Genomic DNA, 17577 nt, shown 5'->3' on the forward strand with positions numbered 1-17577 from the left:
CAGGGCTCTAGAGTTTGCCCCAGTGAATATCTTTCAGTTTTACAATACAGTGTGTTTTTTATAGTAATATTTAATTATTTTTGGCTTGTCATTTATCTAAACGACACTTACTGTTATTAAGATGTTTATTCCAGAGTTACCAATTGCATTTAACCTATAAAAATCTTCTTTGGCCTTTGGCTGCAGTCTTTTTTTAGCAAGCAACAATACTGTCTATAATAAACAATTATATTATAACACTCAATTGTCAGAATCATTGTGCCAGTGTGCCACTTTTCACAACATGACCAGATGCACCTAAGGCAAGGCCTAGACTGTGCAGTTTCAGCAATGTGTTTGTTAAATACCAACTCTCACTATATGAGTAAATCACATGCGATGTAATGCCAACATTCATGATTTTATGATTCACACTATACAATCTGTCTGTCAAGCTGCTGCTACAGTTGCAGACAGTGAGGGAAAAACACTCAGTTTAAGGTAATCGGTTTGTATCTCTGCTTCAGCTGTGCAGTACCCTCTCAAGGGGCAACCAAAAACTTTAATTTCAACAACAAAAATATGAAATATGAAGCTGAACTGGTTCTGAGATCTCTGGATTTATTAATGCAGTATTTTGTTGACACCGCAGTGTGTAACATCTTCTAAAGCCCCAATCAGTCAGGTGATTAATTCATTTTATCAAGCATGTCTGCTTGCCAACTTAAATCAGTGTTTCGTTACGTTTTATTAATTTCCATTTATAAATGTGTTTTAGGAGTTTAGTCTAAAAAAAGTGTTCAACTCACGTTATGTTGGGATTTTAGCTCCCGGCAATGAAACCAGATTTATGGAAAATATGCACATAAATAATACATATGTCCATGTTTGCAATTCACAGACATAAAATGTCATATACAGTACTTGTACACAGTGTTGTGTGTAACTATTTACTGTAATTTAATTACTTTTTACTTTAAGAAGTAAAGTAAGGGATTGCTCTTATTTTTTCTGTAATTTAATTGCAGTTACTTCTAATGTAATTGAACTAAATACTGTGTAATATATTCAATAGTGGAAACGACATCAAAATTAGTCTAACTTAGTCCAACTAAGTCTAACTTGAAAATGTATGCTTTAATATATCCTTCTTACATTTGTATACGTTGGTCAGTTAATAAGAATAATTTATGTAGTTATTTATTTGAATTAATTAAATAAGCCATTTCATGTCTGTCCTTGAATACATTCTAATCAAGGTTGATGAAGGATATATAAAGTAATTGGTAATAAGTAATTAAATACTTTTTGGAGAGAGTAATTTGTACAGTAATCTAATTTCACTATTGAAAATGTAATTAGTAACTAGTAATTCTTTACTTTTCCTGAGTAACTTACCCAACACTGCTTGTACATTATATATAAAGCATCTATTTCTAAATATAGAAAATTCAGAAATGTTTTCTTATATGTGAGAAATATTTGACACACTGTGAGCAACTTGTATAAATAAATGTACTGTATGTATACAGTATATAGTTTTAAACAAGAAGTGGAATTAAAAAAATATACATAAATGTCAACATACAAATGATATCATGTTACTGTACCCCTCACAATGCACATTTAAGTATTTGCAAGACTGTGTTGTAAGCCAGCTCATGAAATAGAGTCTGACACATTTATGCCCCTTTAGGGCAAGTAGCGCTCTATAAATGAAGCGTGTACATTTAATGCCCATTTCACCGCTTCATAATGACCATGGGCGAACATTAGCGGTATGTGTCATGTCCGTGTCGATGCACCTCTTCGGACAAATGCAGGGAATGTGGGAAGTCATGCGTGTCTGACGGAACTCTTTGAACGCTTGTTAAATTCAGCAGTTCGTTAGGCACTGTATGTGCAGAAGGCTGATATAAACTACTCTCATGCGCTCATAAGAGGAGAATATTAACCATTGTTTTATTTCTCTGGTGTAGCTACACGCGTTAGCCGTTTCTCGAAGTCAACACAGCGTTTTTCACCGGTTGAATTGCTTTACCTTCATTAGAGTGAAGCCAAACCTCAAACCCAAGCATACATTTTCCTTCCATTGCATTGACTTTAAATAAGTCTGATGAGGCCCTGGTGATATAGGCCTCACTTAGACTAATGTAGGCCTGCAGCTAGATGTGCTTGTAAAATAATCCCACTTCTTCTTTTTTGCTAAGTGTAAAAGCCTTTTTATTGTTTTTAAGCATCAGTTAGTGCATGTGATTAAATCAGACAGAAGCTGAAAAATGCATGTGCATCCAATATATTCCCGCAGAGCACATATCTCACCCAACATTGACCTCAGACAACATCAACAACTTATTAGGAATACATTTTATAGTTAATCATTTATCTTCTAGCACAATGCTTTCAGATATGTGTGTAGGTTGTGTATGTGTAAGTTTCAGGGGGCACTCGGATAGATTTCAGAAAGAACTTAATTTACTTAAACAACGCATTAGACCACAAAAAAGAGTATAAATAAACATCCCATCTGGTTTTGAAGGAGCAATGTGGAGATTTTAGCAGCATCTAGCAGTGAGGTTGGGAATTGCAACCAACGGCTTACTCCCCCCTCCCTTTAGAAGCTCTATGGCGGCTCTCACAGGACCAAGATGTCGTCGCGTTTTCGCTTCTTTGCTGAAGGGGATAACGTATTTACGAAACACGCTCTGTAGAGCAGTTTATCCGTTTAACAACATGTCGAACTCTATGCAAGGGGACCCGCAGTGTGTAGATAGAAATAGCTCATTTTAAGGTAATAAAAACGTAACGCTTCATTCTGTAAGGTCTTTATACACTTATGTGCATAAACTTATGTATATTATATTGCGTTTTTGTCAATAGACCTAAATATTACACATTGGAGCTTTAATTTATAAATAAATCTTAAAAGTTTAAGAAAAAAATTGTCTTTAGGATCATACAATTGTAATGATAATAATAATAATAATAATAATATTTCATTATTTTGTAACTTATAATATATATATAAAATTAGTATGGTGTTGATGGTTGATTTCTACCATAGAAACAACTGTTTTACTGAATGAAAATAATGAAAATAATCTTAATAATCTAATCCTAAAATGCTGTTTTTTTAAATATAGCTGGTTTAGCTAATCCTCTTCTTTATGTATTAATTTGTTTGTCTTCAATCTGTCTTTAATTGAACCTTGACTCTTTCCCTCAGTGCTCTGATTGGTGATTTGAATGGTTTTAATGGACTCAATTGCCAGGTACAGTCCTTTAGCATTTTAGTTGTTGATTCAGTTAGTCATTGCAGTGCATTTTGACCTTTACTCATTTAGCTATTTCATCTTTCCCTCACAAAAGGAGAGTGAATCAGAAAGTGACGATGAGGTGTGTGTTACCATCGGCGACATTAAAACAGGTGGATCCCAGAGCTTGTGAGTAAACCTTACAGAGGTCTTATAACAGGCTCATTGTGCAAAAATGTACATTTGCATTCATTACATTTATGCATTTGGCACTTTGTCGGTTTAAACGCACATTTAATTTATACATTTTATAAGCATGTGCATTCCTTGGGGATTGAACCCATTACATCGGCTCAGTTGAGCTACAGGAACATTGTAGTTCTGTAGCTTATTTTTAGTACTGTATGTTATTTTATACTGAAGTTATGCTGATGAAACCATTCTGTGCTTGACATATTGTTGTAGTGACACTTGATTGTTTGTTTGTGACTTTCCTTATAGATCTTTAGGGTCCGGTTCCATAAATCTGAACATTAAAACCTCTGTATCAGGTAATCTTTATTCCTCTTTCTTTAAACCTTTGACCATAAGAAATACTTTGGAAATGCAAAAATCTTGCATATGAAATACATTACAGTATTAAATGCACTTACACTATACACACACACTATTAAAGTAATACAGTATATAGTAAGCCATGGTTTTTGTACAGTAATCATTGTTATTTTTATGTGTCAGACATATAAAAAGACTAAATCAAGTTGTAATCCTAACACACAGAGCACCTATTTACCTGCTTTCAGCAAACCAGATACTGGGCATATGCCACCTAGTTAATATTCATGAGCCAGGCTAATAAGGTTTATAAAGTATCTCCCTACTTTTCATATTGTTCCAATACTCCAGGTATACAAAACAGTTTTATTATAAGAATAATTGAATGGATCAGAGACTCTTGAGAGATTAATCCCGCCCTCTGTCCTAGTTACAGCACAGAGAGAACCCATAAAGTGTCGTTCCTATTCAAACAGTAAAACCGTGTATACAAAATGAAAGATTAATGAAGGTTATAATAGCTGAGGCAATTTATTACCCAAAGTTAACATATTCCCACACAGACATTTAATATAAATATATATTTATTAAATCACCATCATTGCATTCCTGAAGAAAGCTTTAAGCCTGATTGAACTGCACTGCTGAGAAACCTCAGGCCATTTTTCAAGGCCTGGCTTGATCTGTGTGTGGGAATCCAGCCTGTAATGTCTTATCTACTTTGAGCCAGGCAGTAAGTCCAGAGCACTGGAAGTGGACGCTGAGGGGAATGTCCTGGAGGCTGCTGGGGAGACTTTTGAAGAGAAGGCGTGGAGGAAGCCAGGTGCAGTTCTTTGCATTAAGAAGTGTGTGCACCTCAGTTTCAGATGTGTTCATTCTTAGAACACCCTCTCACGGTGCATTTTCTGTCTAAACGCAGGTGCAGATTTGTCTGACTACTTTAATTACGGTTTTAATGAGGACACCTGGAAGGTGTACTGTGACAAACAGAGACGACTGCGCATGAACCTGGAGATCTTAAGCCTGGGCTCTTCCAACAAAATAATGGTACAGTTAGCATTATGAATACTATTATGCCTCATCTCTGTGTTGTACTTGCTGTAAGGCACAATGCTGTAAGCAGTTTGTTCACACTAAATGTGAAGGTTTTCCGTGATGCAACAATAACAGGCAGTCAGAGGATATTTAATGCTAAATTGATAGTTTTGTGGAGGATTTTGGATCAGTAAGATTTTACAGTGTTTGGCAGTATGTTGCTGCGGCTGTATATATAATTTTACCGTGTTGCATCTGGTTGGAACGGAGTGTATTTTGATTGTGATATATGACTGCTGTCTGTGCATATTATGTGCATAGAATAAGTTTTTATAAATTTTATTATACTCTTTTCCCCCCCTCTTCTAGGTCCATCCGAATTCTAGTGATCTGTCAGAATTATCATCCATCTTATCCAGGTGCGTGTATCAGCCCTGAATCTAAACCTATCCCTAATATAGTGACAGTTTATCCGAACAGGAAATATTGTATATGTATACGAAACCTGTATATGACTCTTTCTTCTGTGAAAAAGAAGATATTTTGAGAAATGTTTAGTGGCTTTGTGTCCATGCAATGGAAGTCAATGGGGGTTAATGTTGTTTGGTTACCAACATTCTTCATACCAATATCTTCTTTTGTGTTCTGCAGAAGAAAGAAAGACATACAGGTTTGAAATGACATGAGAGTGAGTAAATGATGAAAGAATTTTCAATTTTGGGTGAACTATTTGTTTATCCAACCAAATCACGGTCATACCCCGCAGGGCTGCATCAAATCCCATTATACCTCTTTCTTTAGAATAGTTTATTGTCTGTCTCCACTGTCTGTCATGGGCCTAAAAGGGCCATTAAAATCCTATAAATTATATCATATTAAAAGGGATTATATACTCTGTTGATTGTACTGTATATACTCTGTACTCCGCCATATTTAATTTTTCCAAATGAACCCTGTTGTCTACCCTGTTTTCTGTATTTTTGATCTTAAAGCAGCACATGCTGTTGAATTGTTTGGTATAATCGCATCTTATTTACTGTGCGTGCCAGCCGTTTTGCCAGTAACAGCATTATTACGGTCATAATGGCTTTCTGCTGGTTGTTCCAACCCTCCACTCGCATATCCTCATCCCGGTTTTCCACAGTTTTATTTCTTTCATTTTTTTCCTCACAGCTCTTGATTTCTGTCAGCTCGTCTTTTGTTCTTCCCTGAGGAAATTATCCTGACCTTAGAAACATCCTGATATTTCTCAGTTACTTTTCTGTGTTTGAGGAGACCTGCACATAAACACACCATGGTTCAGTCCTGGTGGTCCAGATTGCTTTTGGTCCAGGGTAGGAGTTAGCGGGGGTGACTTTTAATCAGCCTTTCCTTGAACCTCTCCTCGTTCAGTTGAAGGTAATGCCTCGCTCACGGGGACGCGTATGAACCGGAGCGTTCAAGGGTAAAGCAACAGTCCGGCTTTCATTATTACACATTACACACAGACAGGATGCAGGAGTCGGTCACAGTACGTTCAACACAAAGCGTGAGATAGCATTTTCAGATGGAAATAAGCTTGTTGTTCTACTCTGCACATAAGAGGATCGTCATGCTGCATTAAAATGCGAAGTTCATGTGAATTTGTGTGCGTAATTAAACAATAAGGTACGAGAGGCTGTGCTATGTTGTGAATATAGTCACGGCTGAAAAAAGTATATCCACCGTCATGTTGTTTCAATTATAGTCAATGATGACTAGAGCTTTCAAGTTTAAAAAGGGAAATATTTGTGTATGTACAGTACAGTGATAAAATGACTGCTGAAAAAAACTATAGAAACCATCACAGTTATTCTAATGGTTTCCAATAAAATACCATTATGAACCATTAGCTTTTACTGTTAAAACCATTACAAAATTCCTTTCTGTGGTGTGTTTTTTTACATTATTCCAATAGGACTTAACAGTGTTCTATTGGTTCCCATCTGCCAGAGAACGTCCCACCAGTAGAAGCCATTACATACGAGCAGACACCATTATAGTTTCCATTAAAACCAACACAATTCCCATTATAACCATTAAATCCATTAAATTTTCTATTGTGCTTTGGGTAGGGTTCTATTGTATTTTTCACCAGTGGTGTGTAATGATCACAAACTGCAAAGTTAGTGCTAGGGGCTGAATTTTGTATGTGTGCGTTCTATCATAAACTGGTGCAAGCTGGCCCTTAATGCACCCATGTGTTAAGTATGTTTTTTTCCCCTGCGGTTAAGCACACACAGATAGCTATTTAAATCAATTGTCATATTCTAAAAGTAAGTGAAAGTATGTTAGTTTCAGAATTAGGCCCAATCCCAATTCTATTTTATACCTCTTCACCTACCCCTCGCCCCTAAAAACATTCCCCTAGGAAATGGGAGTCATACGTCATTATAATACGTCGCTGAACTTTTTCGTCAAAAGCAGCTCACCACACACCCCTCCGTTTGCCATCTCTGGAGTGCGGTCACAAGCGGGCCGGTGAAGGCAGAGCGCGTTTTGCTTAACCCGGTGTTTGTGATCACATTCCGTGGATCTCTCCATCTGTCCGGCCGGGGAATCGCGAACAGACAACCCAGCCTGTTCGCCACATTGGTTGGGAGCTCGGAGCGCGTTCTGCTTCCCCCGGTTCGTGATTGCATTCCGGAGACGGCCCTGGATACAATTACTTTTTGTAGTTATATATGTTGTGGTTTTATCGTGCAATCAGTAATGCGTTACGTTAGCAAAATTTTGCGACTTTTTTATCCCGAAAAATCTTCGTTTGAATGACTGTATGGCCCTTCCCTTTACCCCTACCCCTCCAACCAAAAGAGAATCGAGACAGAAAGTGTAGGGGTAAGGGGTAGAAATGGGGTTGTGCCTTAACTGAACAGTACAGTGAAAGTGAGAGGGTGAGAAAGAGACCTTTCCAAACAAGCTGACTGTGTTATTTAGAGTTACTTTTATCAGTTACTTTTGTTTCCACATACAGAGTTCCATGCAGTATTAATTCACCCTGTTTTATTTGATACATTTTTAGTGACTGAAATGGGTTATCGCCCAGTTCATTTGTGTGTGACTGTGTCCCATAGACTGTATAAAATATGGACGTAGTGTCCGTGACGTCACCCGTAGGTTTGTGAAGAGTAAAAATGAAGCCTAAAGTAGGTGGGGCTCCGGTCGTCGCCATCTTGGCATCGCGTCATCGTGGATAATCGAAAATGGGCAAAGAGGCAGGACGTGGGTGGAGCTGACGTGCCTGGTTGCTGAAGCAAACCACACCCGTCAAGGTCAACATATTGGCTGTTGACATTTAAACGTTTACAGCGGATAACAGCTTACTCTTGAGGTAAATTACCTGAAACTGCACAAAAAATGTGCATGTGACAGCTAAATGGACACCTGTCACTCAAGTGGCCACGCCCTTAATTATGCAGAATTTTAAGGCTTAAAATAATCTAAACGGGTGAGTTATAAACAAATTCACCTCCTCACAGTTGTCATGAAGGGCAAAATTACCTATATAGACCAAAATATTTTTTTGTACCAGGCTGTAAACATGTTTTTTGTGCCGTAAAGTTGGCCATTTTAACATGGGGCTCAATGAGATTCTGCTCAGTTTTGGAGCCAGCCTCTAGCAGCCAGTAGATGAATTGCAGTTTTCGTCACTTCCATGTTGGTTTCAGAGAGAGACCGGAAGATTGCCCCCTTGTTTCAGGGGACTCAACTAACACAGCACATTCAAGTGTGTAACTGCTGTATGTACATGAGCTAAAAATATTTGTGTTGCACACATGATAGATTTCCCAGATTAGCAGCAAAATGGTGCTGACAGAGGTTGCATGTAGTTGCATGTCTGTGCCAAGTGTCCTAAAATGCATAAGGACTGTGATCTGTGTAGTATTTTTTATGTTCACCCAGGCATGACAGTTCTGTCATCATTTAGTAACTCATGCCAAATCAAGGCCAGATTACTTTTTGGTTTACACAAAAGGAAAACTTCTGAAGAATATGCTAACCATTCTTTTGCATATAATGAATGAGAATGTGGACTGGGGCTGACATAAAAGTGGTCCATATGATCACACAAAGCTTAAGAAGATTTTCAATGCAGTGCAAAAGTTCTATGAACCACTTTTATTTTATGGTATTTTTGTGATCAACAATAGAAAGTCATATGAAAGTTGCCCTCAAGGAACTTGAGTACCCTTGAGAAAACTACAAGTACCCTTGTGATTGTCCCTTTAAAAGGCTGGCAGTGTCATCGTAACATGCAATGCACATTTAGTCCTCTTGACTTAAGCATATGCACAATAATGGGTCATCTCTGATTTATGTATGCTTTTGTGTGGTTACAGGAAGTCAAGCGGTTCTATCAATGTTATCGGAGGACAGACGGGGACCATCAGCCGAGTGGAAGGCCGAAGACGTCACAGCGCAGATGAAAATAACATCCAGGTCTATTTGTGTCTTAGAAACAAAAAGTTAATTATTAAAAAAGTATAACAGTGGTCTGCAATAGCTGCTGCATGTGTGTGTGTATTGTAGGTGGTGTCTGAGCAGTCTTCTGATACCAAGTTACCTTCCCCAAAGCTGCTGCCCTTCTTTCCTCCGAATATCCCACCTCCACCTTTCCCCCCTCCCTCCATCAGCATTGCGCCCCCCCTTATACCCCCACCACCCCCCGGTAAGTGAGCTCCTTACACTCACACACACATACGCAGCACAAAAGAGACTGCCCTGGATCTTGTGACGTAGTAGCATGTGCATGATGCCTACGACATTGCAGGTTTTGTCCTTGAGCAAAATTCTCCCTCGCAGTGGTTCCAAAGTCAGTCAGAATATTATACAAAGACATCAATCTTTCGACCGACAAATTGAATTTAAAGCAGATAATTTAATGATGTTTTATGTTATATTCCTAAATATACAGGTATATTATATTACTATTGTTAGTGGAGGACGTTATTCTGATAAATTCTTGTTAGGCAATCTAAACTGTATATTTAACCTCTTTCCTGTACTGTACATGACTTTGGAAGATAGGACTGGACTGTACATTTTCATTCAAGTGTTTAAAATGGGACGCTTTTAGTTTTATCTCATAAAGACATCTATACGTATGTAGTTAATGAAGCTGGGCGTTTGTGGACAAGCACACTTTCAAAGACTCCAAGTCAGGTCAGAGGTCATATTGGTATGTTTTCATTTCACTGCATTGTACATATGGCCATCCGCAGGGAATTTGCGGTTGCCATGATGACATTTATCCATGGCGTCATTGATTCACACGCATGATGAGCAACGTGCTGTGTTCTCCTGGTCTGTTGGTTGATGAAAACACGTTTCAAGTAAACACCTGTTATTGGTCCATTATGCAGTTCTGTGCCTTTGTTTGCACAAGTTTTAATATAGCACACTAGGGCTACATCTTAAAATGTAAACAAATGTAACAATGTGACAAATTTCATGTTTCATAAGGGCCTTTCACACTGCGCTTAACCCCAGGTTATCTTCATTCTAAACCCCGCTTTTAACCCCGGGTGAACGAACGTTTCACACTTGTAATTTTGAAGCGGGGTTAGCACCGCTCCGAAGCAGGGTTAGCACTGCTTTTGCAGGTTTAACCCTGCATTGCGGTGCCAAACGTGTGCAGTGTGAAACGAAGCGGTTGTAGAATGATACGACGAGACGCTTGGCAACGGACACCCAATCAAAAAATGAACAGCGCTTACCTCATTTCACAAGCTGTGCACAGTCACAGAAACTCCATGCGCTGTGTAAGCAATCCTTTGAGTTTTTTATTTATTTGAGGAAGTAACGTCTTATGAGGCTTAAAACAGCCAAAAAGGATTTGCGAGGCGTCATTGTTTCTTGGATGCGGAACAACAAGGTATTCGGTTATTTAAAGTGACCACGCACTATTTTTATTCAGTCCGTGTGACGCTGCAGTATTTATCCAATCATGACTATTGACACCGCAAAAATGTAAATAAGAATGTTAACTCGGGGTTTAGTGATGTACAGTGTGAAACATCAGGTTATGAATACCCGGAGTTATCTCTTAACCCCTGGTAAATTATAAGCAGTGTGAAACGTGAGACAGATAACCCTGGATTCTGTTTGCCTGGGGTTAAGAATAACCCGGGGTTAACGATTTCAAGTGTGGAAAAGCCTTTTAAAGCGTTTATGAAGGGTAATTGATCCTAACTAAAAACACAAGGTCGTGGTGGTATATAAGAAGCAAAAAGGCTGAGAAAATTGGCCTATGTGTATGGGTGAAGGTTCATGAGCTAAAGCAGATGAGCTCCAGCTGTTTGTGTTTCCTTTGACAGTGATGAAATATTGAGAGCTCACTCATCTCCACAAGAGTTTGACAACACATGCGTTTATTCTGCTGCATCTTTATCCAGGTGTGTGAAGCTCTGTCCAGGTTTTCCTCTGCAGCGCAGATTTGCAGGCCGTCAGCTTCTCTAACATCCTGATCAGCTGCTGCTCTGCCACATTTTAAACAGGAAGTTCATAGCTGAGCTCTCTCAACTCCGCTATCTTTCTTCTTCAAAGCCCAGTCAGAAATCACCTCCTGCCAAATCCTTGCCAGCCCTACTCCAGCCCACTAAAACTCACTATGGATAGACTCACCCACTGCTACCTTTTTAAGGCCCCCTTATACTCGTTAATACAGTCCAAATATTAAACTTTCCGGTCAGGCCCAGCCTTTGAAGTTTAGCCTTTAATCCAGAACAGACCATTTTCGTTTTATCAAAGTACTCTCGTCTCCATCTATAAGTTATAGGCCTCTCTTTCTAAATGTCTACCCCTGCGGATATCGCTGTCCTGTTACAGCCATGCTGTTCCTTTTGTGTTGCTAATGTGCTGCGTGCTTCTAAAAATAGCTCAGGGCGGGAAGAAAGAAAATGTGCCATGCCAGCAGAATCGTGGCACTGGAAATGTGCTGAATGACCCAGCTGTGTTGTGAGAGAGAGGAAAAAGGATGGAGATAGCCAGTCCAAGTGAGCACAATGTTTTTATTAAATGAGGTTGTGGAGGAATGAGAAAAAAGGGGAAAGCATTTTTAAAGGTGAATCATTTAACAAATTAGTTTTATTAAAAACTGTTTTATTTCTGTACAAAAAGTGATCTACTTTAATGCTTTTCGAGAACATCAAGTGATTTACAAGACAGCCAGACGTCATAATCGCAAATAAACCCAGACGGGTTGGTCTGGACCCCAACGCAAAGGTTTTATTTTCAATAAATATGAAGTAAAGTTAAAGCTGCGGTCCGTAACTTTTGCCACTATATCGCCATCTCACATTTATTCATTGCAAATCATGTTAAGGTAAGGAGACAGCAACAATTGCGAAGGACTTTTTACAACTGCATAATGCGCAGCCGGTTAAACTGGTTTGATTGTCGGACAAAATGGCGAATAGCAACAAGGGATGCGTAATATCGACGTTATGATTGGTCTGGTCGCCTGTCATTCAAACTCCACACAAAGGGTCAATTGCAACTTCGAAATTTATTTCTCTGTAATGTAACATTTTTTACTGCATGTCAAAAATATTCAAAATTCAGCAAAATAAAACAGTAAAATTCCGTGAAACTACAACTTTCCAACCAGATTTTAACCAAAAAAGTAATGGATATCAGCTTTAGATTACCTGTATGTTGTTCTTTGAAATTAAATAGACTACAGGCATTGGCGGAGCCAGACATGCAATGACATCCAATTGGCCACCTTGGGTGCCACCCCAAAATTTGATTCGCTACTTATGTTGATTGTTCAAGGAGAGGTTAAATCAGATGTCAAAGCTTTTATTTTGAGTGCTTGCACGTGATGTCACCGCACACAAAAGTCAAGCGAGTTAGCGTTTATCGTTATCTTTACTTTTAACACGGAAAAAAGTTGTGTGATGCAACGCGAAATGAGATTTCTTTTTAAAGATTCAAATGGATCGCTGCAATTTGCTAAACAAATGGAATATTAAAACGTACACGCTTGCTAGCCATTTGAAGACAGACTCCAGGTAACATTAAGGTTTTTTTTTGTTGAACCATTATTGTGTATCTACCTACTTTCTAACATTACACTTTTAAATGTTGCGTAAATGTGAAGTTTTCCCAGCGTTTTCTAACCTTAGAAAAATATGAACAGTGTTGGGAGAGATCCCCTATTTCTTTTAACATTATAAGCAGGTGTACTTCATACAAACTCGAGAAATACACAAGAAGGAAGCATCATGTTTTAAATAAGTTTTATTGTTTGTCCTTGGCTTTAGGATTCCTAAACAACTTTTCATGCAAGTTAACGTTAGACTCCATTAACAGATAGTATCGGTTCCCAACATACATTGTGTACATCAGGGTCGGAAAGTAACAGTGTCTTTGGAAAAAATGACAACAAAATGAAAAAAAAAACTGCTCCAAATTCAAGACAAAAAAGAAAAAACAGTCCCTGCATAATAAAAAACTAGCTACGACAGTCGCAATCTAAATAAGATGAGGTGAAAATGAATGAATGTGGATGACAGCGTTTTTGCTCTGCTACAGCTTTGAGCATTACAGCCAATCAAGTTCATGGTATCAACCGAGTATACGATGTAAGAAAGAGATTCATTAGAGTAATCAGACTCTTTACTGTATAACGTGAAGCCATTGAGTGCTTTAGTGATGTTGGATGTTCATTGTTTGTTTTCTATATATTTCCCGTTTTAATAACTGATTTTTATGTTCCTTACAGAATCAAAACAGCAATAAAGTGATTCATAAACGCTTCTCAGCTTGTTTTGTTTCATGTATTCTAATTAGTGCTGTCAATCGATTAAAAAAATTAATCTGATTAATCACACATTTTTTCTGTGATTAATCACGATTAATCGCACATAACAATAATATTTTAAAATATACTTTTACATTTTAATAATTTTACATTTTTATAATTTCACATTTAATCTTTAAATTGATGTAGAAACATGTCTTACGATACTATACCAGCTGAAGTATCTTGATACCAAGTAGTATCACGATGCTGTGCTATGTTTATAATTCAAATCTATACAATAAAAACAGATTTAGATTAAACATTTTGTATTTACTATATAGTAAACTGTATTATACTTTGCACTAGAATATTTTGTTGTATTAACTAGTAATTGGATAAATTGTAGCAAATACTGTAGTATACTTAAATATTTACTATGGTAAGACTCAAAAACACTAGTGTCTATAAGTTTTAGTAGTTTACTGTAGTAAATACTAAAGTACACTAGATCATTTTTCACGTGGGAACTAATTCAAATGTGGGACAAATTTCATTGATACAGCAGTCTTTATAAAGGGAAATATTAGGCTTACTTTAAATGCAGAACTAAGACGGCCAGTAGGTGGCGTCGACTTTCGACTGAGTTAGTAAATCAACTCGTTCAAAATGCTAATTTGAATCATTAACTCGTCCGAGACATTCAAAACACACATTCATTTAGGAGATAAACACCGCAAAAAGGCAGATGTAAGTGTTCAAATAAATAAACATTACCTACGGTACTACGATACTACCGTTTCAAAAATAGAGAGGCATCGCGGGTATTTTGAAGCTTTAGCATCGCGATGCTAACGTAGCACCGGTACACCGTGCAAACCTAGTAGAAACAACATATTTCTTTAACAAGCGTCATTTTATGAACGCTAACATTTTGATATTAGTACTGTAACTGATGTCTCTATTAAATTGATTATTTTAACATTAATTATAGCCATTCAACAGTATAATTGAGAGCTATCTTGTAGGAAATATACAGAAATTGAAGGACACTTTACAGTCTTTAATGCTAAATTATAAATGAAATGCAGAAGAATTCTCATTAAAGCTACAAAATCACATTGATTTCTTCTTTTATTTTGTTCTTTGATTAACATTAGTGACAGGAGTCACAGCAGCACGTTTAAGAACGTGGCCCCTTTAAGAGCTGTCTCAGTACGCAGATCTGACGTCACCGCACTCCCATTTTCACAACTCTTTGCATTCATTTAAGATTTTATTTTACACTTTGAAGTCTTGCTTAAGAAAATGCTAGACAAAACGGGCTTTCTGACATAATCTTGTGTGGTTTTATCCATTCAAGCACGAAAGAGAACTTAACACGGATGCGCTGTCTGACAGAGATTCACCGACGCAGCCTTCAGCCCGTGACTGTTTACACCAGACTGGACCTCGCGTTGCGTTTTGCCGCGTCCCACAGTTTAGAAGCCGTCTATCTTCATTGAACACGTCAAAGCAACTGTTTCAAATCACGCTTAAGTGGTTTAAAAGCCTGTACAAGAATAAGAGCATGATTACATAATGTAACGCTAGACAAAGGATGTCAAAACAAACGGATGCTGTGTTAATTGCGATAAATATTTTCTCACGCATTAATTTGAAAAAATTAATCGCATGCGTTAACGTTGACAGCCCTAATTCTAATATTTGAAAGTTACAATCAAGATTACAACATCAAGGGCAATAATCAGCATCAATGATTTTGTTTTAATTTTGCAGTCCTATGGAATGTGTTTATGTTTTATCAGATATATGCTGCTCTGATCCACATCAGTTTAAAGACACCTCTGGTGCTGCTTTGTTTCTGTTTAAATTAAACAAGTTATCAGGGTTAAACTATGTTTTCAACATTTTCATTATTTATATTTTATAATTTATTTCATCTACATACATTTAGAATTACTATAATCTCATTACGTTGTGCAATTGTTTTGTATACATTTGTCACATTTGTGACAAACTCTGGGAAGTAAATTATCACCTGTACCTCTAATCAGAAATCCTAGGATTTATTTTATTTATAATTTGATGCCAGGTCAGGGTTACACACACATTTTCTGTCATGGTCTGTGGACCCCCTGAAGTAGCCTTGGCCACCCCCTGGCCACCCCATATATAAATCTCTAGCTCCGCCACTGACTACAGGGTGGTACAAGAGACATAAATCTAGAACGGTGGTCAAAATTACAGTGTAACAGTAATTATAAATGAACAAATATTTGCCTTAAGAAAACTGTGGTTGACCAATCAGAATCAAGTATTCTGGAGAACCATGTAATAGTAAACTTTAAATTACCTAAACATCACTTTGGAGATAAAGTATCTGTATCAGGCTGTTATAAAAACAGCCTGAATTGAAATGGATACCAACTTCAGTAAAGAAAAACAAAGACAGATGCGGATTAATAAGAGAAGCTTGAATTGTGCAATTAGACCCAAAGTCATTACACCTCTCATAGTCTACCAAGCATACAACCCCAACCTTATCAAGCACTCACTACTAATGTGCCCACCCACCTACACACCTGTAAACATATATAGGCTACAGCACACACACAGACTTTTTGAGCTCTCATAGACATCATAATTCACAGATTAAGATTTTTACCTAAATTTAAACCTCACTGCATAAAGAAAACTGACCATTTTTTTGCAAGGAATCTCATTTTACAAATTTGCTATACTAATGTGGATACCGTAGCATCCATGTACAAAGTATTTAATAAAAAGCATAATCTAGAAAGTATGTAGATTCTAGAAAAATTTGTAAGTTTCTGTGTGCGTGTACAGAAGGGGCCGCTACATCTCTGCCTCATTCTGTGTTACCTAGCGCTGCACGATTTCTGTGTTCCTCAAATTACTGTTATTCTTAGAGACTTTTTTCTGTCATTGTTGTTGTTAAGAACTTTCTTTCGGAGCTGGATCCCATCAGGGGTCTGTGGAAAAACAAAAGGGGGGATGGTGCCCAGATGTGCACGAACATTTGCGTCTGTGGCCGAGTGTGATCAAAGCAGATAAGTGTCTGCCATGTGAGGGAGAGTGTGTTTTTTGGGGTGCTGCGAAGGCCCATTTGTTTTACGCTCGCTTTTAGGGGGGGTGGACGTCACGTTTAGCAGGGGCAATAAAAGTTGCAGGCCGCTGAGTTTGTTGAATTCTGACTGGATGTCTTATAAACAGTGTTGTCTCATTTAAAGTCGAGACATCTGGATACACACATGTGCAAATGATGCACGCACATTCAGAATTATATCATGTGATGGAAGATGGTTCATTTTTATCCATTGTTTATATACTGCAGCAGTGTGTATGACAAACCAAAGCACACACATAAACGCACTGTTTTAAAAACAGTGAAAGATGTTTGTACTCGTTTCACTGGACGATGTACACTTCCGTTTTTTACTTTTCACTGTTTTTTTATATTTAAGTATTACAATTTTTGAGTGTTTTGATTGTGCTGTATTATTGTTCATGCTGTCATTGTAGGTTTCAGTTTTCCTCCTGGAGCTCCTCCACCTTTGATACCAAGGTATGTGTTTATATTAAACACTTAGGCCTACTGTTAAAGATTTGTCATTTATAATATTCAAACAACAATACGGAACAAGAGAAAACTGTTGTTTATTATTTTATTTTTCCATATTATTGGTTGTTTACTTTATAATTACTTGAATAATTGTAGCATTTTTTACACTTGATGCCTACAGGCTATTTTTGTCCATTTCATTTGTTTATGTAATTAAATGGTTTACTAAAGCATGTTAGTTTTTGCAGTTATACTGGAATCAAGAATCATGAAATTTCTTTTGTGTTGAGATTCTAATGAAATGTTTATGTTGTGACAATCCTAGTCATTTGCCGAAAGGTACAAAAGATAGTAGTGTTTGTGTGTGTGTGTGTGTGTGTGTGTGTGTGTGTGTATGTATATAT

At 37.5% G+C, this 17577-nt stretch overlaps 1 protein-coding gene across 2 annotated transcripts in view; it reads left to right on the plus strand.

The window, feature by feature from the left end:
• The window catches only part of fip1l1a (FIP1 like 1a (S. cerevisiae)), a 35753-nt gene that overhangs the window by 2879 nt on the left and 15297 nt on the right, over positions 1 to 17577 (plus strand). For both annotated transcript variants that reach the window (XM_057352158.1, XM_057352159.1), the window contains exons 3-11: positions 3206 to 3251; positions 3349 to 3422; positions 3735 to 3784; positions 4519 to 4611; positions 4708 to 4835; positions 5193 to 5242; positions 9182 to 9281; positions 9372 to 9510; positions 17134 to 17176. In XM_057352158.1, coding sequence (XP_057208141.1) covers positions 3206 to 3251; positions 3349 to 3422; positions 3735 to 3784; positions 4519 to 4611; positions 4708 to 4835; positions 5193 to 5242; positions 9182 to 9281; positions 9372 to 9510; positions 17134 to 17176 — 723 coding nt within the window. The remainder of the gene's footprint in view (positions 1 to 3205; positions 3252 to 3348; positions 3423 to 3734; positions 3785 to 4518; positions 4612 to 4707; positions 4836 to 5192; positions 5243 to 9181; positions 9282 to 9371; positions 9511 to 17133; positions 17177 to 17577) is intronic.

Source organism: Triplophysa rosa, linkage group LG15 (assembly GCF_024868665.1).
Source record: "Triplophysa rosa linkage group LG15, Trosa_1v2, whole genome shotgun sequence".
Classification (NCBI taxonomy): domain Eukaryota; kingdom Metazoa; phylum Chordata; class Actinopteri; order Cypriniformes; family Nemacheilidae; genus Triplophysa; species Triplophysa rosa.